Source organism: Vidua macroura, chromosome 8 (genome assembly GCF_024509145.1).
Source record: "Vidua macroura isolate BioBank_ID:100142 chromosome 8, ASM2450914v1, whole genome shotgun sequence".
NCBI lineage: Eukaryota > Metazoa > Chordata > Aves > Passeriformes > Viduidae > Vidua > Vidua macroura.
In genome coordinates this window covers 13,173,357-13,194,354 of record NC_071578.1, presented here as the reverse complement: position 1 = coordinate 13,194,354, position 20,998 = coordinate 13,173,357, and the positions used below count along the sequence as shown (strand labels likewise).

General features: G+C 58.1%; 3 protein-coding genes across 3 annotated transcripts; 1 reads left to right on the top strand and 2 right to left on the bottom strand.

Moving 5' to 3' along the window:
* Positions 1-918: 918 nt before the first annotated feature.
* On the bottom strand, positions 919-6,011 carry TWNK (twinkle mtDNA helicase). The gene is made up of 5 exons (XM_053983662.1): positions 4,652-6,011; positions 3,907-4,147; positions 3,141-3,248; positions 2,660-2,801; positions 919-2,059 (listed from the first exon to the last, which is right to left on the bottom strand). The coding sequence occupies exons 1-5, from the start codon at positions 5,910-5,912 to the stop codon at positions 1,805-1,807; spliced, it is 2,007 nt and encodes a 668-aa protein (XP_053839637.1). The 5' UTR covers positions 5,913-6,011; the 3' UTR covers positions 919-1,804.
* Positions 6,012-6,082: 71 nt separating this feature from the next.
* Positions 6,083-7,125, top strand: MRPL43 (mitochondrial ribosomal protein L43). The gene is made up of 3 exons (XM_053983663.1): positions 6,083-6,261; positions 6,595-6,707; positions 6,894-7,125. The coding sequence occupies exons 1-3, from the start codon at positions 6,131-6,133 to the stop codon at positions 7,106-7,108; spliced, it is 459 nt and encodes a 152-aa protein (XP_053839638.1). The 5' UTR covers positions 6,083-6,130; the 3' UTR covers positions 7,109-7,125.
* A 50-nt stretch (positions 7,126-7,175) lies between these two features.
* SEMA4G (semaphorin 4G) lies at positions 7,176-19,047 on the bottom strand. The gene is made up of 17 exons (XM_053983660.1): positions 18,942-19,047; positions 15,553-15,790; positions 14,245-14,393; positions 13,655-13,717; positions 13,478-13,576; positions 12,213-12,306; positions 11,866-11,979; positions 11,522-11,688; positions 11,204-11,373; positions 10,900-11,044; positions 10,600-10,822; positions 10,398-10,513; positions 9,923-10,074; positions 9,671-9,732; positions 8,321-9,589; positions 7,995-8,114; positions 7,176-7,913 (listed from the first exon to the last, which is right to left on the bottom strand). The coding sequence occupies exons 2-15, from the start codon at positions 15,674-15,676 to the stop codon at positions 8,733-8,735; spliced, it is 2,535 nt and encodes an 844-aa protein (XP_053839635.1). The 5' UTR covers positions 15,677-15,790; positions 18,942-19,047; the 3' UTR covers positions 7,176-7,913; positions 7,995-8,114; positions 8,321-8,732.
* Positions 19,048-20,998: the final 1,951 nt, after the last annotated feature.

The following is a 20,998-nucleotide window of genomic DNA, read 5'->3' as shown; positions in this document are numbered from 1 at the left end:
GGTGGGGCGCCCCGCCCGGGACATTCCCAGTCACGGCTGTTCCGGGGGATTCCCGGCGCTCATCCCCTTCTCTCCCCCAGCCAAGCCCCCCGTCTCAGGGTTCTGCATCTCCAAAATATCCCCGGGTCTCCGCGGTGAAAAACCCTCTAGATTATGCCCCCTCCGCAATTATTTGGTGAGCCCAGCACTCTGCTATGGGGCCCGAGGGCCTTTACCCCGCTTGACATCACACTGTCTCTCCCCATGAGTTGTTACAGCTAGCCCTCTAGCCTTTCTTGGAGACCCAAACTGGGGGCAAAAGGACAATAAAATAAACCCTCAAGAAACTACCTGCCCCCCAGGGTCTGGGATCAGCCAGCATCCCCCCACAGGCTCAGCTTCTTCACCCCCTCTGGGGCCCATGGAGGGATAGGTAGGAGATGGGGCCCTGGGCTATCCCATTGCCTTACTTCCACCCTAGTCCCCCATGACAGCACCTCACCTGAACTATACTGGGTCAAATGGAAGCCAGTGAGATGGAAGGGACCCTTGGGCTGAGAGGGGAATCCCATAAGCCCCCACCCACACCGCCATGTGAACCCTGACCCAGCTCCACTCCCCCCTGCCTTACCTCTGCTTCCCCAGGACCCTCCTCTGCCACCACCCCTGTCCTGCCTGTGGGTGCTCCCACCCGCAGTGACAGCACCCAAGCGTGCTCTCCAGGTGAGCTGGTGCACCGCGGAAACCCAGGGCTGGGTGTGTACCACCCGCCTGCTCTGGGCCCTCATTATGGCTCAGGTTAAAACTATTCCCAGCATGGAGGTTGGTAATAATCCCATGTGCCAGGACTGGGACAGGATGCCCAGCGCAGCATGGACATTGTCAGGGGACCACCTCTTCCTCCCCAGACCCAGGATACTCCAGTCACAGAGACAAAAAAGCACTCATAGTTATGCTTTAATAAAACTAGAAAGAGGAAAAAAAATCAAAGGGATTAGACCAAGATCCATCCATGGACACTCCCTACCATGGCAAGGACTAGTCAGGTCACAGTATTTGCTGTCTGCAGCCCTGAGGACAGGGGGGATGGCAGCGCCCCCAAACCCAGCAGAGCAAGGCAGGACTGTTTCCCACGTGATTTTATTGCTGGTGATGCCACCCCAGAGAAAGGGGCTTGGGAGACCCTGAGCAAAGGGGGCCAGGTCAGGCACCAGCCCAGCAGGTAGAACTGGCAAGTTCCATTTAACACCTGCTCCCACCCTGGAGCATGAGCCACAATCTCCCCCACTTTCCTTCACCATCTTTCCCTTGCTGGCTCCATCCCACGCAGGATTGAGCCCACAGACCCCATTGGTGACAGGGAGGTTTCTACTATGTGTCCCTCTGCATAGTTGCCCCCCACAATCCCTCCCACTTAGTGACAGCTCAGGATTTCAGCTCTATTTTAGACACAATTTAACAACCTGCCCCAAGTCCAGAGATACTCAAGTCCTGGACCTGCAGATCATCCCCACTATCATCCAGCTTACTCTGCCTGCACTCCCCCCATGCTCCCAGCACTCTGCACCAACACGGAGCAGCCAGTGTTTGTCAAACCACCTTCCCCAGCCACTCTCGGCTAGGATGAGACCACTCCTCTTCTCATGGTGGTTCCCTACTTCAGAGACACTGGGCTGGTGGTCAAGAGGCTTGTTCATGCAGGAGAAAGGGCCACAGAGCCCCATGGCAGATGCTCCCAGGAAAGAGGAGCTGGCATGTTCCAGCCTCGGGCTGCCAGAACTAGTATTTGTTCCTCTAGACGAACTGAGGAAGAGCCCTGCTGGGCTCATGGCTTCTTGGAGACTCCTGAGCCTCCCTCCACGGTTTTGTTGGCTAAAATCTCCTTCTCCTCCTTCATCTTCTTCAGCCTGACCTTGTTTTTGGAAGATGAGAAGGAGAGCGAGGCCTTGCTGAACTCCAGTGGGAAGATACCCACGTCCCCATCAAAGCGATTCTTGGACACCTGCAGGTAGCGCTTCCCTGGCCCCGTCACCAGCTTACGGTCTTGCAGGATGAGGACGTTGTCAGCCTCCTGGCTGGCCTGGGGAGAGGAAAACATCTCCAGGACGGTGCTAGGAATGCTGCCAGAGTGACAAGCCTCAGAGATGTTCACGAACACTTGCCCAGCTCCTTTAAACCCTTTTACAGGGTACTGCAAGCCACAGCAACTCCAGCATTTCCCCAACACCAACCCCTTGTGTTTCCCTGGAACATCCAGGGACCCACCAAGCACATCCTGGCCACAGCCCACCCTGGGGAAATGGGACCTACCCTGGAGGGTTGTGCACAGAGAGCACCTCCTGCCCACTACTGCAGGGCTGGTCAGCATCACAGAAGAGACCAGAATACTCAGAGCCCATCCCTGCACTCTCCTTGCCTCCCTCTTTAATTATCTCCTACTACATTCCACCCACAGTCAGTATTAATTAACTGCACCTAAAGCCCCAACAGAGCTTTAGCTGACAATGGGTTTGCTCTCTGCCTGCATCAGGACTCTGGGAGACATCCCACACCTTTTAAGTCCCCAGTGATGATCCAGCACGCTGATGACAGCTGAGGGTAACTGCCCAACATATCCTAGCCCCTTCCTGGGAATACACAGCACACAAGGGACAGGAACAGCCACCCTGGCCCAGCTCACCTTGGCAGAGCCAAAAATGGAGGCTGTCTGCAGTTCCTTCTCATCATCCTCCTTGCGAGGATGGATGATCAGGGTGATGTGGCACGTGTTGTCCGTGGCAAACTTGCGGAAGGCACCAATGATGAAGTCCTGGGCAGCGAGCCTGGCACAGCAGCAAGAATGGGGTCAGGAGCTGGCACTGCCCAGTGGCAGGGGGCGGCGAGGGGCTGATCCCCACAGCAGAAACCACCAGGGAACGTGACGCAAACAAGCTCACATGGGAAGAGGGATGTGGTATGGCAGGGATGGCTGGTAACCTGCTCACCCCTTCCCACCTCTTCCTCCCTAGGGCACTGGTTGCCTTTTAATGAAACAGGGTGGCCAGAAAGGAGTAAAGGCAACACCCTGTGCAGATCCCCAGGCCCTGGTGTGACACCTGACAGGGAGAGCTCCAGCAGTGAGGGTGGCAGAGGAAGGAAGGGTCAGACTGGAGAAGGACTACCTGTCCACAGAGAGGTGCTCATGTCCCATCATGAACTGGAGATTGTCAACGACCACGTGGGTGATGTCATACATGTAGACTGCGTGCTGCATGGTGTCAATCACTGTCCTGGGCAGGGGAGATCAGATCAGCCCCAGCGATTAGTGGAGGTAGGGATGGAAATGCTGAGCCAGGCAAAGGGACATAGAGAAAGAGCTGGGCTGGGTCCTGAGGGGACCTGGGCACATCCCACCTCTACACCTTCCCCACTATATAGCAGGTATAGCCCCATCCCCCAAGTAAAGGTAGTTGGGATCAGAAGGACCTAGCACTGCCCACACAGTCCCTGCCTACTGCCCTGCAATGCCCCAGCCCACGGGGCATTGGCACACAGGGATGCATGCAGGTGCCACAGTGCCTGATGAATAAAAGGGATTAGAGGTGCCTGTCCTCCCTCTTCAGCAAACAATAGCACTGCAGGTAAGCAGGGTGTGAGGGGACATGTCCTGCCATAGACACAGGCTGGCTTCAGAGCAGCACAGGGTCAAGTCCCCTCCTTCACCACCACCCCAGAGAGAGTCTGTGAGAGTCCCCGTGATAGGAGGAACACAGGTGGTTGGCCACACAATCCCCACACACCAACCCTGGGACTTAAATAGTCCCAAAGTGACTCCTGCCAGCCCCAAATCTGTGACTCACTGCGGGGGAAGAGCCCCAGCTCCCCAAGGCCCTGCAGCACATGCCGTGAGGGGTAAATGCCACTGGGAATGGAGGTGCAGGACCATACTTGATGTTCTGCTGGCCATGGAAGGTCATGAAGTAGAGCGGGAGCTCCTCGAAGCGATCAGCCCACTCATCGTACAGTTCCAGCTGGTCTTCCAGGCGCCGGCCAGCAAACTGCGTCAGCATGATTTTGGCCAGACGAACATTGTTGATCTCAAAGCTGCCCCACAGCGTGCACACGCCCTGCATGCACAGGTCCAGGGCATACTCACTGATAAACGTGGTCTTCCCACTGCCTGTTGGGCCTGGTACAAGGACAACAACAGGAGAATTAGCTGGGGGAGATGATCTGACCCATCCTGACCGTGTTTGGGGGTTGTTTAGAGGTGGAAGCACCAGGGAGCGGGGTAAGAGAAGCCCAACTGCAGCACTCACACCATAAACAAACTTCTCGTGCCACACTACACACCTGGGTGCTTGGGCATGGCCTCCCACAGCTTATGGGTCCCCACAGGTCCTTGTGAAGGGCTGAGCATAGGGAGGGCTCAGGGTGGCAGGTGGAAGCAGGGGTAAGGGACAGCCCAGGACTTCCTACACTGCCCCAGGCAGGGAGCCCTTCACCACATTGGCATGCACGGTCCCACCGAACTGAGGAATGCACCCCAGCCTCTCACACAACCGCAAGACAGGCTCAGCGAAAGCCTTGAGCAGAAAGAGACCGGGAAGACTCGTGAAGCTCCACCCCCAGGAGGGTGAAGCCACCAAAGACCCCTCTGTTCACCCTGTCCACCAGTCGTTGTGCCAGTTACCTGTGAAGATGGTGAGCTCCCCTCTCCGGTGCCCTTTGAGGAGCTTGTTGAGCTCGGGGAAACGTGCCCACTTGACGCCAGACACCTGCTCGGTGTTAACCAGCTCCCCAAACACCTCCTCGCGCAGCTGCCGGAAGGAGACGATGGATTTGTGGCTGGCAAGCAGGGCAGAACGCAGGATTTTGGTGACGTTCAGGCCCTGGTTCAGAGCCTCCAAGGGCCGGGGCTGCAGGTTGCCAGGGCGCACCAGAGAGCAGCGCTTGAGGCTCAGCTTGCGAGCAAAGAGCTTGGCAGCTTCCCAGGAGCGCAAGTCCTCGCCGAGCCACAGCGTGATGCGCTTGAACTGCTCCAGGTAGGGAAGAAGGGTGGGAGGCAGGCAGCTGGCCCCCCGTGGCAGGGCCAGGCTGGCCACTCCTGCAGCTTGGTGCAGGGCCAGGGCATCCAGCTCCCAGCCAGTTAAGACCAGCTCTGTGTCTCGGCGGCCAATCAGGGGCAGCCCAAAAAGATTGCGATAGGAATCGAAGCGAGGTAAAGTCTCTTCCACGTAAGTTATCGTGCCTCCCTTTTTCTCCACCCTCAGGAGCTTCAGGCCTTTCAGGGTCGCATCTTGAGGGCTGAACCAGGGGAAGACGAGAGACCTGGCAGTCCTCAGATAACGGACACCGAAGCGTTTCAAGGTGGCATCTGTCACCTGGGAGATACCAAACAAAGCCTTGGTCTCCTTGGTCTCCTTCTCATCCAGCAGCTCCCAGAGCGGCAGAGCCCGTTCCCAGATGCAGCGGGCATCCTCGCGAGCCTGTCGCATTTCCTCCTCCGTCTCCTCCGAGCTGGCAGGGGGAATGGGGGTAACGCCACGGAGCCGCATTTCCACGTTAGCCTGGAAGTCCTGCCAGGTGCCCTCGGCCAGGGTGGCTGTGCATAGGAAGCTGCCCGTGGTCTTGTCAATGAAAAGCGTGAACGGGGCATTGGCGGACAGCGGCTGGTCCCCGCGGTCGCCAGTGAAAAGGCTGGGGGTGTGCAGGCAGCTGTACCCATCGTGGAAAGGGATGTCCTGTGCCCGCAGGTACTGGCGGATCTCGGTGATGGAGACGGAGGGCGCGGGCCTGTCGGGGGAGGGCAGCACGTCCTTCTTGTAGCGCCGCTGGCTAAGGCGGCCCGGCGCCCCGGGGCTCAGCGAGGCTCCCTTGCTCCTGGCCCCCCCGCACAGCAGCGGCAGGAGGCGGCTGGCGGCTCTGCCGGGCCGCAGGGGCACCAGCGCCATCCTGACCGCCCTGGCACCCGCCCGCGCCGCCGCCGCTCCGCATGGGCGGCTGCCCCGCGGCCCCGGCCCCGCAGAGCCGCTCACGCCGCAGCCCCCACGTGGGTCCGCACGGACACCGCCATTGCTGGTCCCGCTCCCGGCGCGTCACTTCCCGGCGGGGGTCGGGGTGCCCCGTCCCGCCCCTCCCGCGGGTTCCGGCTCCGGGTGAGCGCGGAGCCATGACGGGCCGAGGGTCGCCCAGCCGGTTCCTGACCGCCGTGCTGCACAACGGCGTGGGCCGGTACGTGCGGCAGCTCCAGCGCCTGCAGCTCCTCTTCAGCCCCACCGCGGCCGACGCCCGCGGCGCCAGGTACCGCCGGAGGCACCACCCGACAGCCGGGGATGGGGCGGGGGGAGCCTGGTGGCCCCTTAAGTGGCAGGACGGGTCTTCCCCTGGGCCTGTCAGCGTGGGGAAGGGACAGTGCTGCTGCCGCTGATCACACGGCAGCGGCGGGGTGGGACCCCCAACTCCTGCGAGACGGGGCAGGATCTGGAAGGCGGCACCGGGGGCATCACCCCAAATTCTGCGCTGTGACCCCTCCCGTGGGCCCGGCACGGGCGGACGGTGACCCATGTCTGGCGGCTATGGCGATTCGTCCCTTCTCTGGCCCGGCTGGGGCTGAGTGTCCCCTCCGGCCCCCAGGCAGTTCGTGGAGGAGGCGGCACAGGACTTCGCCCGGCGGCACCCCGATGTCGTCCTCTACGTGAGCCCCCACTCGGGCCCGGGCCCAGCCCCGGTGCTGCGGGCTGAGTACTGTGAGTGCTGGGGGGTTTGGGGAGGGGGTGGGGACGGGGGTCTCCCTGCCCTGCCCCGGCTTTGTACTACCTCTGCCCGGCGCAGATGGTGCCGGGGCAGCTGCTGTGGGATGGGGGAGCAGCAGCTGCCTCCCGGAGGCTGTGGAGTGGGGGGGATCGCGGCCTGACCCCCTCACTCTGCTGCAGTGAACGGGACCGTGCGGGACGAGCTCATTGCCAGCAAGACGAGTGAGGAGATCGTGCAGCTGGCCACCAAGCTGGCCAACCAATCCGGCCTGGACATCATCCGCATCCGCAAGCCCTTCCACACTGACAACCCCAGTGTCCAGGGCCAGTGGCACCCCCTCACCAACAAACCCTCCATCCTCACCGTGCAGGGCCCACGTCTGCAGCCCCAATAAAACCTTCTCCACCCCCACGTTTCTGCATCCATTTCTCCTGCCTTTCTAGGGACACTGCTACACCATGTCCAGACAGAGCCATTTTTATTGCTGGGGGGGAATGTGGAGCTGGGCATGAGAAGTGCCAGACACAGAGTGATGCCCCTCCTTGGGGGGTTGGGGTGGTCCTTGGGGTAGTCCTTGGGGGTGGCTCACACCCCATTCTTGCAGCAAAAACAAGGGCTGGGGCAGGGTGGCAGAGTTTGCAGTTTTTGCCTTTTGCTGCTAAGCCTCATTCTCCTGGAATAGGAGGCCTGAGCTGTAGCTTGTGAGGGAACCTGGGGGTTGTCACCCATCTCCTTTTTCCCCTGCAGGGCTGAGCCCTTGACAATGTCCTGATCATGGAGGTACGAGCAAGGAACATGGGGGAGGAATATGGACCCCCACAGGTCTGGCCCTTCCCATATTCTCCAGTGTCACCACACTGTCCCTGGAGGATGAGATGCTTTTGTCACCCCCCTTTTCTCAGGTTCCCCAGGAGGTGGCACTTGCAGAAACAGTTTGGAGGATTTAGGGACTGTGGCTGCTTCTGGAAACTGCCATGAAGAGAAGGCTTCAGAGAGAGGCAGGCCCTTGTCCAAGGTTCTTCCTCACTGTGTGAGGACATTTCCCATTGATGGCAGGGCTGTGTTTGGAGCCACAGGGGCACTGCAGACATCAGGGGCATGTGGATGATGCGCTGGTCCCTTGTCACACTGTAGGGCACAGTGGTGGCTGCCAGTCCTGCTGCTAGTGCATCTTGCTGCTTGCTGCTGCATCCAGTGCCCTGGGGAAAGGGAGCAAACCCTGTCAAGGTTGGAGGCCCTGGGGGTGCCACCTCCCCGGTGCACCCAGCCCGGTATTTCACCTGTGGCCTCTTTGCAGTGGGCACATGCCCCTTCACCAGCTGCTCCAGGGTATTCTGGACATCAGCTCCTCGCCCTCTCTCTTGTCCCTCGCCAAACCATCCTCTCCCAGAGAGGAAACCCTGAGGGGGCAGATGCGGAACAGCGGGCAGGGGCTGGAAGCCACTGAGACTACCCCTCACAATGTGAGATGTGTCCAGGGCCCCTCTCCTGCCTGAGGGCTAGCAGCTGGGGAAAACCCGCCAGCCCTACATCAGCAAGGGATCCTGTACCTTGTGCACAGGCACAGTATGTCAGCCCTCAGCCCCCCTCCATGCTCTTCACCCACCTCTCAGCAGCTATCCAGCTCCTGTGTGCCAAGGGACGCCCAGCAGGGCTGGCCAAGTCCACACATCCACAACAGCGTCTCTCTCACGCCTGGATGAACAGACAAAAGCTCTCCCTCCCCTTGGTGCCCACCTTCAGCCAGGTGCCAGCTCCTGTCTCCAGCTCATGGCCACCGTCAGTGAGTTTTTATACATAAATAAATCTCCAAATTTAAATAGATACTTTTTCCTTTTTTCTGTACAGCAAGTCTCAAAAGTGAGTGAAAAGCCAAAGGAATGGCCGAGCCTGGGCCCGGCCCAGCTCTGCTATCAAGGAGGTAGTTTTGCCTGAGTCTTGTAATACTGCTGGCAAAGGGTGGGAGAAGGGGCTGGAGGGGAGGAGGGTCCCATTGGCAGGACCCCCCTCCCCAGCCCCTACACAGAGCTCTCATCCAGCTTTTCCACCAGTTGCGTGTGTTTTCGCTTCTCCAGAATTTTGCTGAGCTCCTCGGTGAAGGATGCATTGTAGAGTGGGGAGGCCAATGGCTCCTCCTGCTGCTGCAGCAACATGTAGCTGTTGCCGTTCATCTTGCGGAGGACATTGGGCAGAGCCCCCACGCCGTTGGTGAGCTCGGCTGGCAGCGGGGGTGGCAGGGGGGGCACGGCAGCCGGCAGCTCCTTGACTGGGGAGGTGGCAGCTGTGGGCGCCTCGCCAGGGATGATCCGCAGGCAGCCATGGGGGTAGGTGAGCTCTTCCTCCTCCTCCTCCCGGTGGCCCTTGCGCAGGCAGTTGGCCGAGACAGTCTGCAGCTCCACGCTGGCTGGCCGTGGCTCCGCTAGCACATACTTGCCCTTGCGCTTCTCCAGGCAGGACATGTACAGGAGGATGATGCTGAGCACGGTGCAGAGCACCACCAAGGTGATGATGGCAGAAATGTAAGCGACCTTCATGTCGTTGGTTGCCTGGCTGGCAGCATGGGGTGATGGGGCAGCTGTAGGGCTGCGGAGCAGCTCGGGCAGCACGGTGAGGCTGTAGGCAGCCAACAGTGTCCGGAGACCCTGCTCCTCACCGTAGCAGCGGTACTCGCCACTGTGCTGGGGCAGCGTATCCGTCACCAGCAGCCCATCCACCCCCACGCGCAGCCGGTCCTGCCCCGTGCCCAGCACTTCGCTGCCATTCAGCAGCCACACGGCTCGGGCCAGGTTGGAGCGCTGGTCACAGGGCAGCAGCACATCGTCCCCCTGCAGCACCGTCCGGTTCTTCCACAGCAGGGAGCCTGTGGGGACACGCACTGCCTTGCACCTCTCCCAGCTATTCTAAGGGATGCTGGACACCAGCATCCCCATAGTTCCGAAGGGCAGGAGAGACTCACCCCGTCCAGAGCTGCTCCGGCATCCCTTGTTGCCACTTTGAATGTCCTGCACCAGCCCTGTGCTGCAAGGCATGGGGGACTCAGCCATACAGCCTCAGCTGAGCCCACCCTTATGGGGGTCACGGCCACCAGGAGACCCACTGTCAGATGCCAGACCTTTGGGGTTGGCTCTGGGGTGATGTGAAACAGCATGGGATGGGGCAAGTGGAAGGCTCATGGGGACCCATCTGCGGATGGGCAACCCTTCCCTACCTGTCTGTGGTGGCGATGGTGCGGCATGCCCTGCCATCCCAGGCACAGTAGGGGTCTCGGGCGAGGATGCAGTCATAGCAGGAGGTGTACTTGGTGCAGGAGGCCAGGGGCACCTGCACAATCCCACTGGCTGCCCCCACGTACAGGCTCCTCTGAGGGGGAAAGGGCTGGCTCAGTATGGATCCGGCATGGTGCTGCTGGACTGTGGAGTGCCCCATGGTGCCCAGAGATCCCTCCCAGCCCTACAGCACAGCTCTCCCTTCATGGGTGTGCACGAGAAGGGCCCCCACCTCCCAGTCAGTGCTGATGGCCAGGCTGGTTCGTTTCTGCAGGCCACCCTCCTGGGGTCCAGCACATATCCCGAGCTGGGGTGACCCAGGAGTCATGTCCCCCCAGTGGCCCAAACAGGGCAGTGGCAGCTTTAAAGCACAAGCATGCCCCATGTGCGGTCTCCCCTACTTCTTCCAGCCCTCACCTGGATGTGGGAGATCACGAGGCTCTCCACAGGCTGCAGGTCTCTGAACACCTGCACCTCCTCCACAATGTGGATGCCAGAGTTCACCACCACAGCCTTGTGGATCCAGCCATCCCCTGGAGAGCAGAGCAGGGGATTCAGGAGGGAATGTGAGCTGTGCCCGTTGCCCAGCAGAAGCCTGTCAAATTCATCTCACACTCACCTGTCCCCATGAAGAGCACATCGTAGGAGCGGCCATCCAGGGCCTGCACCCTGTCTACAGCCAGCTGGCTGTACGCCACGTTCTTCTTCACCAGGAGCGGCTCCCCGCCAGCTGGCTTCACCTCCTCAAACATGAGTGGGTGCAGCTTGACAAAGTCCAGGACACTGTTGGGCAGGTCCTGCGAGGAGTTGTAGCCCTTCCTGCGGGAGAGGTCCGTGATGCACTGCCCAGGGGAAACAGGGGTCAGAGAGGAAGGCACCTGCCCCATGCCCCCCCTGCTCTGCACTCCTAGGCACTCACGGAGCCGGGCCGGGGCTCGGGCACTGCACCGTCATAGCGGGACCATTTGCGAGCCCAGTCCTGGTACTCCATGTAGGGGCCCTCAAAGGCACGCTGCACTGCCGAGATGTTGTAGCGGCACACAGCCGAGGCCTCCATGGTCCTCCTGAGGAGCAGAACCTCACATAAGCCTGGGCAGATACATGGGTGCTCCCAACCAATGCACCCCCAGGTGCTCAGCACCTGCGCATCTCCTCATGCATCTCTGGCTCCCCTGGTGCTGCAGACTTTTAGTCCCAATCATTTTGGCCGTTGCCCCACTCACCACTGTGCTGAGAGTGTGAAGGCAGCATAGAAGACAGTGCTGGCCCAGCTGCCCCCATCCAGGCTGCAGACACTGCGCAGCACCTCATAGTAGGGGATGTAGCAGACCAGGCGTGCCTTCATGAAGGACGTCCACTTGCGCTGCAGAATCTTCTTCCCCCCCACATCGCTCTGGGAGGGTGCAGAGAGCATTTCTGCACAGGCTGGACGGTTGTTCATTCCCCTCTGCCTGTGCCTCAGTCTTCCCACAGGCGGAGGCATGCTGCCCCTGCACCAACAGGAGCAGTGCTTGGCTCCCTGTGGCTGGGAACATGCCTACCTTGCAGACACGGGCCACCCGGGCCACTCGGGCCACCTGACTTTTGTCAAAGAAGGATGTGGTCTCTTCTCCTGCCCGCTCCATAAAGAAGTAGTAGATTTTGTCATCGTCACCCACAGGGCTGTCCTTGCTCTCCCGGACCAGCACAGAGGTCACAAACTCAGCATCTGGGGACACGGAGCAAGAGGTGGTGATTGGAGACCAACACAGAATGGGGAATCCCTCCCTGCCTCAGTTTCTTTTCATAGCAAACCACACAGGACTCCAGAGCCATCCCCCACACTCTTCAGGGCAATGCACAGTGTCCCACGGCCCACGAGATGGGAGGGACGGGGACATCTCACCATTCAGCCAGTGCAGTGGGGACTCCTCTGTTTTCAGTGGCCGCTGGTACAGGTTCCTCCGAATGTCAGGGAGGCTCCGAAACTCGTAGCGTGTTGCTGTGTACAAGCCTCCATCTGTGCAGGGCAGGTGCCCATCAGCATGGCCCTGCAGCCTGAGGACAGCCCCACAGGCCACCAGCATCCCCAAGCCCCAGGCAGATGAGTAGGGGGAGCACCAAGTCCTTATTTGCTAAAGCCTCTGCACATGGAATCCACCCAGCTGGCACCCCCTGGAGAGGTGTTGGGGATGGGGCCATGGTCAGTGGCATCCTACATGTCCCCACCAGCCCCAGAAAAGTGCTGCTTACCCACAATGAGGCCGGTGTAGCCACGGGCAGGGTCATATGGGCACTTCTCCTTGCCTTCTTCAAAGTGGGATGGCAACGTGAACCTGTTGGCATCCTTGAGGGGAACAGGGAATCAGGTTAGACAGGAGGGGACAGACCCACCTCACCTGCCAGCCTCAGGCTCTCTGCAGAGGCTAGCAGGGACAAAGTGATGCCCACAGCCATGCCCTTGTCCAAGTAAGACAAACCCCCCCCCGGCACCCTCCAGCTGTCAGAAACCACACAGCCAGCCACAGCCCCCAGCCAAGAGTGGGTAGAGGGCTCTGGGAGGAAGAGGAACCTCAGCTGGGCTTTGCATGGGCACTGGGCAGGAGCCAGCCAGTGCAGCCAGTATTCCCAGACAGTGCCTGGTTGGCAGATGTTGCTCAGCCAGCCTGGAGTCCCCCCAGGTGCTGTCCATGTCATGGCAGGAGTTACTTTCTTTGGCGTTTGTAGTTCAAAGCATGTTAAATAATGACGGGGCCCTTCCAGCTTGGCAGCTCCTCCGCCCAATTTCCAGTGTGTGCGAGGGCCAAACCGGACCAGCAGCACAGCCATGGGAACAGGAACAGCCTCTCCTGGGCTCCCTGGCCACACTGCAGACATGGTCGTGGGGCCCCTTTGCCCCCCAGCTCAGGAAAAGAGGTGGGCAAATGGCAACTGAGTCTCCATTGACTCAAGGAGCTACTGAAAGGGGGTCAAAGTCCCACTGCCAATAAAACAAGGTTGCTCTTGGACACTGCCATGAGTCACAGCCATGTGGGGACTCTCAGACTAGCACAGGAAATCCCTGGGGAGGGGCTGCTGAGTCAGTCCTGCCCCTGTCACCTTTCCCTGGGCATGCATACCACCTGCCATCAGCCACTCTGTAGCCCTTCCTCTGGGAGGGTATTCTGCAACAGCAGGCAGTGGAGACCAGGTTCAGGGCTGGTGCATCCCATCTTGCTGAGCCCATATGTGTCTCCCATGGCACTGATCCATCCCCAGCCCTCTCGCTTGGGGTCAGAGTCCAACTGCAGTGCTGGGGTGGGGACTTACGGCATCTGCATCGTGGTGGCCACATCCTCAAACCTACTCACCCCAGCCTGGGAGTCACTCACCCACACCGTGAGCCAGGCAGGGGCAGGGACAGTGGTAGAAACGGAATGGGACTGTGGATTGAGGTGTGGGAGAGGACAGGGGCTGCACCTCTCCAGGGTGGCATAGTGGCAGGGGACAGGTGGCAGCTGAGGGTGGGCTGTACTCACGATGGCGGCGCAGAGCGGGTGGAAGGCGTAGGTCCCACAGGCGTAGAGGTGGGTGCTGTTCAGCCGCTGCAGGAACCGCACGTGGTTGAAGCACTCGGTCTGCGGAGGGGAGCGCAGGCGTTACAAGCCAGGAAAAGCGGGGGCAGCCCCTCCCTGGCACCCAGCCAGCGGCTCTACCTTGTTATTTTTGCCCTTCTGCAGGCAGTCCATCCGTTTCTCTGGGGAGGCTTCCCAGTGGATCTGCAAGGGGAAGAGAGACTGCTACTGCATGACCCCCATCACTGCATGGTCCCCCTGTCTCTGCAACTTCCAGCTTTCATCAGAGCCATCAGAGATGATAAAATCCTTATTTATTTATTTAGGGAGGGATGGTTGCTCAGAGCACAAGATGGCGCCCTGCACACATCCCACCAGCGTGGGGCAAGAGTGGTCCCAGCCCCCAGTTAGTGGGCAGACATCCAAGAGGATCCAGGAGCCTGGAGGATTTTGGGATATCCTTCCCTGGGGGAGCAAAAGAGTGTGATTCTCTCCCTGCCCTTCATTCTGCTGGGGTGTCCCTGAAGCAGGCAGCTCTGAGCTTGGGGATGTCTCCCACCACTGTCCCCATTCTGCCTGGCTGGGGAGAAGAACCAGGTGTCCACAGGGGACCTGGGGACAGACTTGGAGACGTCACCTCCAGGCAAGACCTGAGACGGGGGAGGTTGAGCAGGGATAGAGTGGCCACGATTTGGACGGGGATTGGGCAGCATGTCAGAGGTCGGGCTCACCGTGTGGTGGGAGCCGTCGGCCACATCGCTGGAGTTGAGGGCGAAGATGGCTCCCCTGGCACCCACGTAGAGGATGCCCCGGTCGTCCTCCAGCAGCAGGGTGCTGTAGTTGAGGGTGTGTGCGTTGAAGCGCCGGACTCCCGACAGCTCTGCAAAGGGAACAGGGGGCTGAGGGGGACCCTGGGGCAGGCACAGCACAAGCCACTGGGAAAAGACAAGAGAATGGAGCTGGAAGTGGGTGGGATGGCACTTACTGAGGTTATCAGGCAGGCAGTGCTGGGTGACAGCAGTTACAGCAGGGAGAAAGGAAGGGAGAAAATTTGGTAAAAGGCAAAAGGCACTAATTGGGCTCAGGCTCACAGAGAAAATTTCTCTCCACGAATTAAAGCACAGCTCAGGGGTGGGAGCTGCAATGTCTGTGCACTGACCTGCCATGTTGTTTGGGAAACTGCTGAAGAAAGCAGAAACATGCTGGCAGTGACCCTGGCTCTGAACTGAGCCCAGCCAGCCCAGGGAAGGATTAAAAAACCTGAACCAAAACTGTCATACAAGGGGAGTGATTCTGCTGTGCGGCTGAGTGCTCCTCTCCACCAAGTAAATGAAACCATCCAATCGGGGGTACTGAGAAGTGTGAGGTAGGACTCAGCCCTGGACAGAGGGACCAGCAGGAAGTGAAAATTCTATGAGGCTTGGGACCCTGTAGGCAGCTGGAAAAGGAAAGATTCCCCATCTTTTGCAGAAAAGAGGCATTGCCTGGAGAGAAAAGGGCACCCCAGCTACTAATGAAACTCCCACCATTGATTGCGGAGTTGAGCCTCACTAATGAGGTCAATGATGCCATGTGGATCCCCAAGGGATGATGACACTGCTGAGTTCACTGATACCACAAAGGCTGGAGGTCAAGAGCTCAGTGGCAATTAGAGAAAATCATGGAAGAAAGTTTTCTGCTGACTATTTGGGCCATGAGATCCCAGCCCAGGTGTGATGCCCAGCTCAGGACACTCTCCAAGGGCTGCTGGGCAGGGCCAGGGGTTGGTCAGGGCTTACTCCCTGTACATCCTTGTCCCCTCTGGTTTTTGGGGAGATGATTTTGCCATGCTTGCTTCTTTGGGGCACGCAATACCAGACAGCCATGTGGGCTCTGATTTCTGGAGCCCAGGGGATCAGAGGCCCCCATGTAGCCACCCTCCCGTGCTGAGCCCCCTGCTCCAGAGGGTGGCAAAGACTAGAAGCAGTCACAATGCACCAAGGCCAATGCCAGCAAAATCCCAAACCTCACTGCCACAACAAGGACCCACATCCCCTTACCATCAAAGGTGACTGTTGTCCTGGGGGTGGCATCCAGGTCGGTGGCAGAGCGCCGTGATGGGTAGCCCATGGCTGCCGCTGCCATGAAGAGAGTTGTCAGGAGATGTGCCGGCCCTGCGCTCATCTTCCCGCTCTCTCGGCAAGGGCAGCTGCCTCAGCCGCTGCCGCCGGGCCGGCACAGCCAATCCTCAGCACGGGCTCTCCAGCTCTCTGGGACAGGGCTGGCCACCAAATCTTCCTGAAACACAGAGCACTGGGTCAGACACTCCTGCTGTCCCAGCACCCCACAAGCAAGCAGACTTGGGAAGGAGCCAGCTGCATACACACATGGATGCTTGACCCAGAACGGCCTCAGACCAGGGATGGCTTCAGGGAAAAACAAACCCTCATTTGCTCAAGGGGAAATCAAGGCATAGCACAAGGCACGGAGACTGCAGCCATCACGAGCATGGAGGGGAGTTTGAGCACAGTGACCTTCTGCAGCATCCCCTGGGTCAGCAACCATTCTGTGACAGCAGGGACTTGCTTGCCGAGCACTTGGGTCAGCTGCTTGGAGGTACATTTTCCTCCAAGTCTTCTCTGCGTTCATCCCGCATTCACTCCCAGCCCTTTGCTCCTGCAGATCCCCCTGACGAAAGGATATGTTTCAGCAGAGGCAGCTGACCCCCCATTGCATATCACACCCAAAAAGCAGACACATTTTTCCCTCAAAAGCAGGGAAAGGGGCTCAGGGCCAAGCCCCTCTGTGGGTCTCTTGGCACACTGGGGTACCCCAAGACCCACTGCACCCCCAGAGTGGCTGCAGCAGGAATGGCAACACTGAGGGTCCTGGGGAGCCCAAGGTCTCCTCTCCTTCCCAAAAGCCCAGCTGACCATGTCCTGCTGTGCAAGGACATGGTCCTTGGCCTCAGCTTTGCCCCTCCTGAAGTGATGAGACTCCAGAGGACTGAGGCATTGGAAAGGATGCTTCAGGCATGCAGGGATGTAAGGTGAAGGAAAATCCATACAGGAACTGCTTGGAATCTTCAGCAAGTCTTTTCAAGCGGAAACAAATTTTCCCCCCAGTGTTTTTCCACAGGATTTCAGTTTCTCTTTCATCTCAAGCTGCCTTGAAGCTTCACATCTACTTCAGCTCTCACTTTCATGCATTCGATCCCTCACAAATAACCCCCACCTCTCCCAGCTGCACTGAGCAAAGCCACCAGCTCATCTTGCAGGCATTAAGGAGAAAAAAGATGACTGGGTATCTCTGAGCTGGAGAGCTCCTGGTAAGCAACCAGCACCTAAGTATTTGCTTAGAGGTTTATAAATATATATATATACACCCACATATATATATATATAAAACCAAATACCTGACCCTGTAGAGAAGCTGCTCAAACACGCTCACTGCAAACAATTTCCCTGAAGCAAATACTTTGCTGAGTCCCAAGAAGAAGGGAGGTAAAACCAAGGTAAAAAGGGCTTTGGGGCTGCAAAGGAGAAGTGAGGGGCCGGATGTGGATTCAGGCATAGTTCTGGAGCTTGCATCAAAGTGCTGGTTCCTTCAAGGGGTTTCAGACAAACCTCACATCTGCTCTGGCTGCTGCCCCAGAGCATTCCGGGAATGAGGCAGAGGGGAAATATTTCTCCCTGCTGCCCACTGGCCCCAGGCTCCAGACTAGCACAGAGCACCCAAGAGCATCCAACCCTGGGTGCAGGCAGCATGCTGCAAGCAGGGCTAAGCTCCTTGGGGAGCAGATCCCAGAGCAGGCTCACTCCATGTTACTCCTGTTTCCAGGACAAGCCCTGTACAGACAGAGGGTCTGCCCATGAATGATGCACAGCAATGCAAGGCAGGTGAGTGCAGATGGACATCGAGAAGAAACAATTTGCTTTGGTGGCACCATGTCTAGCACAAGCCAAAGCCACCGAGCTTTGGGCAAAGCAAGTGGTGGGGTCACACCTGGAGCACCAAAGCACCCCAGCCAGCCCTATGCTGACAGAGCTCCATCCCACCAGTGGGAGTGAGGCCACTCTGGAAATTACAGGGACCCTTCCCCAAGCGTCCACATGGGGACACAAGTGTGGAATCATGCACAAACCACAAGAGCTGCTCCACTGGGGATGGGAAAGCAGAGTGGAGGAGAAACCTCCTTACGACAAGGCAAACAATGATCTCTCATAAATGAGTAACAGCCCTGCATGCTGCTGGGCGTCCTCACCTTATCTCCCCTGCACAAACAATCCCTGAACTTTGCCTGCTGCTTGGCTCCCAATGTGCCGGGACCGGAGCCGGGAGTGCGGCCGGCCAGGGTGGCAGGGATGGTGTTTATCACAGAGCCGGCCTGGTGCTGCGAGCCAGCCCCAGCTAACATTTAACCATCATAGACACCGAGCCAGTACAGGGGCAAAACAAAAATAAATTAAACTGGGAGGTTGTGCAGGGCTCCTGGCTGGGCAAGGGGGAGCAGCCTCCTATGCTGTCAGGGCTGGGCTCTTCTGCTTTTTGGAGGGAAGCAGTTACACCCATTTCCAAAGGCTCCTTTGACCGAGATCAGATGTAACTTTGTCCTAAAGAACATTTAATCAGTTACGTTGTAAGAGCCAGTTAATATTTTACTCAAAGAGAAGGGCTCTTCCAAGATTGCCTTTTTTTTTTTTTTTTTTCCTAGTTTTTATTTTTCATACCTAGGGTGGGGGAGAAAAAGCAAGAAGGAACTGAAACAATCCTTGGCTCCCCTCAGGTCAATACCCTGATCTGCAGCCACACCAAACACCCCCAAACCCATCACTTCCCTCTTGTCAGGGTGCAAGTTCTAAGCTCAGGGTGAAGCCGAGGGCTCAGGCAGGAAGCAGAAGAGGTCTTGATCTGTGGGACCCACCACTAGGACTGGGAACAGATAGATTACACAAGTCCAGCACTTCAATGAGAAATAGAAAAAAGCTGGGAATGGAAATGCCACAGAGTTTTCTCTGGGGGAGGGAAACAAAAAGGAGAGATTAAGAGGCTGAAAAGCAGCAGCAGCTCCAATGAAACTAGGAGTTTAAGAGAAAAATTGCCCAGAAAAGTCCACCCCACCCCCAGGAATGAGCTCCCAAGTCTCTGGGCACCTCACCTACTTCCCAGCACAGGGGGTCCGACATAGGACGTGATAGTCCAGCCTCAGCTCCCACTGAGACTCACGTCACTGGCTGGCGACGCTGAAGAAGCGAACGGTGGATGCAGGACCCAGCCACAGGACTGACAGACACCCTGAGAGGGGCGAAACCAGGAACCAGCTGCTCTACTCACAATGTGTAACATCCACAGAGGCAAAAGCCCACCCTCCTACCACTGGCTATCAGTGCTCCTACGGGCTTCAGCCACAGCTCCCAGCATGGAGCCAGACGCAGGTACCGTCTCTCACCAGTGGGATGTGTTTGCTGGTCCCTGGGGAATGCAGGAAAGCAGTGGGGCGGCAGAGGCGTGCAGGCGTGAGTGAGCGCGCAGGGGAGCGAGCGGCCCCGGTCAGGTCTGACTGGGTTTACTGGGTCATGACGGAAGCTGTGTGAGCATGACTGTGCCAGCCTCAGCCTCCCACCGGCTGCCAGGTGGCACAGCACACCTAAACGGGCTGGCCCAGTCGGCACCTCCTTAAAATCCCCATGACCAGTGTCTCTGGAGAAGCAAAATGCTTTTGATGAGTGAATTTCACATTCTCACCAGCCTGGATCTGGCCAAAGAAACTGGCCAAAGAAACGAGCCAAAGCTGCCACACACCTCAACAGCCACTGCAGCAGGACATTCTGTGGGCATAGGAGCCCCTTCCCACTGCCCCATAGTCCTCAAAGTCACAAGGAAGCAAAACCTGGGAGCACAAGGTCTTTGCAAGCTGCAGTGCAAGGAAACTGTGCTGTCTGTGGGGCTGCCAAACATGGAGAGACCACAGACAGGGTCTTACAGGCCCCCGTAGATGTTTCCTCATCAGCACAGCTAAAAATTATGCTAGCTTTTTAATTTCAAAGGAACTCAGAAGAAAGAATGGAAGTGGTGCATGGGAGCAGCACTTCTCCAGCTTACCGTCAGCATCCATTCTGGATGGGAGGACAGATTTGCAGAGTGGGATAAGACATTTTTCCACCCCACCCTTCTCCCTAGACAGCTTGTAGTTGTTCCACCAAGATCTAGTAAATCCCAAGCAGGCTCCCAGAGTGGCTGATGGACATTCCTTCACTCTCATGGGCTGTTCCCCTTGGCATCACAGACTACTAGAAGCAAGCACTGCCAGTTTCCCAGTGGGAGACAGGGATTTCCAGTGGGCCTTTTCTGGGTTATGGAGCTGCAAAACAGCCTTAACAAAATCCCCGTCAGGGACTGCACCAGAAGACACCAATTGCACTTTGCTTTTTTATGGCACTCCAAACCCCATGCAGCCGATTCCACTCTACCCACTGGGGCCAAGCCTGGCACATCCCCCTGCAGCCACTCGCATTCCCACTGTCACTGAACTGTTCTACCCTCCAGGAGACCCGCTCAAGCTGCTCTCAGGTTCAGCTGAAACAGCCCGACCTGTTCCTGAAAAAGGCACCTGCCCCAGGGGATGAGGTGGGGAGACCTCCCAGCTGCCAGGCGTGGGAACAGCCAGTAAGTTACGGGAAGGGAGACAAGCCTAGCCCCAGCCTGGATGTGAGCGCAATGCATTTTGGGCCCCCCTTCCCTGGAGGCGGCAGACCTTGGGTGGGAAATCCTGCGAGATGTGGGAAGAGGAGCCGGGATGGAGGTTGCCAGGCAACTTTAATTCAGCCCTTGACGAACTTCCAGCACTTTGCTTCTGCTGCAGAGCCCAACCAGCAAATGATAAAACATCAGATCCACCCCAAGCCCATAGTGTCCATCTGTCCATCCGTTTGTTCGAGGAGTTTGCTCCTGGCCTCATGCCCAGATTGCCCTGCAAGGACATGGGTCCCCCATGGCAGCACCCCCAAAGGCCTGCCCAAAACAAGCCACTGTTCCCGGCACAGATTTGCAGGGGCAGGATTTGACCCGTGGGACTGGGTTGGCGCTGCTGCACAGATATTTCTCAACCAGATGGGATTTTTGTCAACAACACAAGAAAAAAAATGCAAACTTGCCAAATGCCCTCCAGGAAGAGGGGACCCGTGCTGGGTCAGGGAGAGAAGGAGCACAGTGACCTCCTGGGAGCCCCTCCCTGGGTTTATTTTAGTTGCTTTCTTTAAACAAAACCATGCTTGACCCTGAGGTGCTTCAGCAGACACACACTAGAGCTTCCGCCATTCAGGAAGCAGATGTACTTCTCCTTTACCCAAATTTGGGATTTGGGCACAGAGAAGGGGAGGAAGAGCTGCAACATCAGCTCCTCTCACAGAGTATCCTGCCCTGCTCCCGATGCAAAGCCCCCACGCAGAGCACAGCCATCATGGAGCCAGGGAGGCGAGTGGGAGGCTCCTGCAGGCCATGGGAACA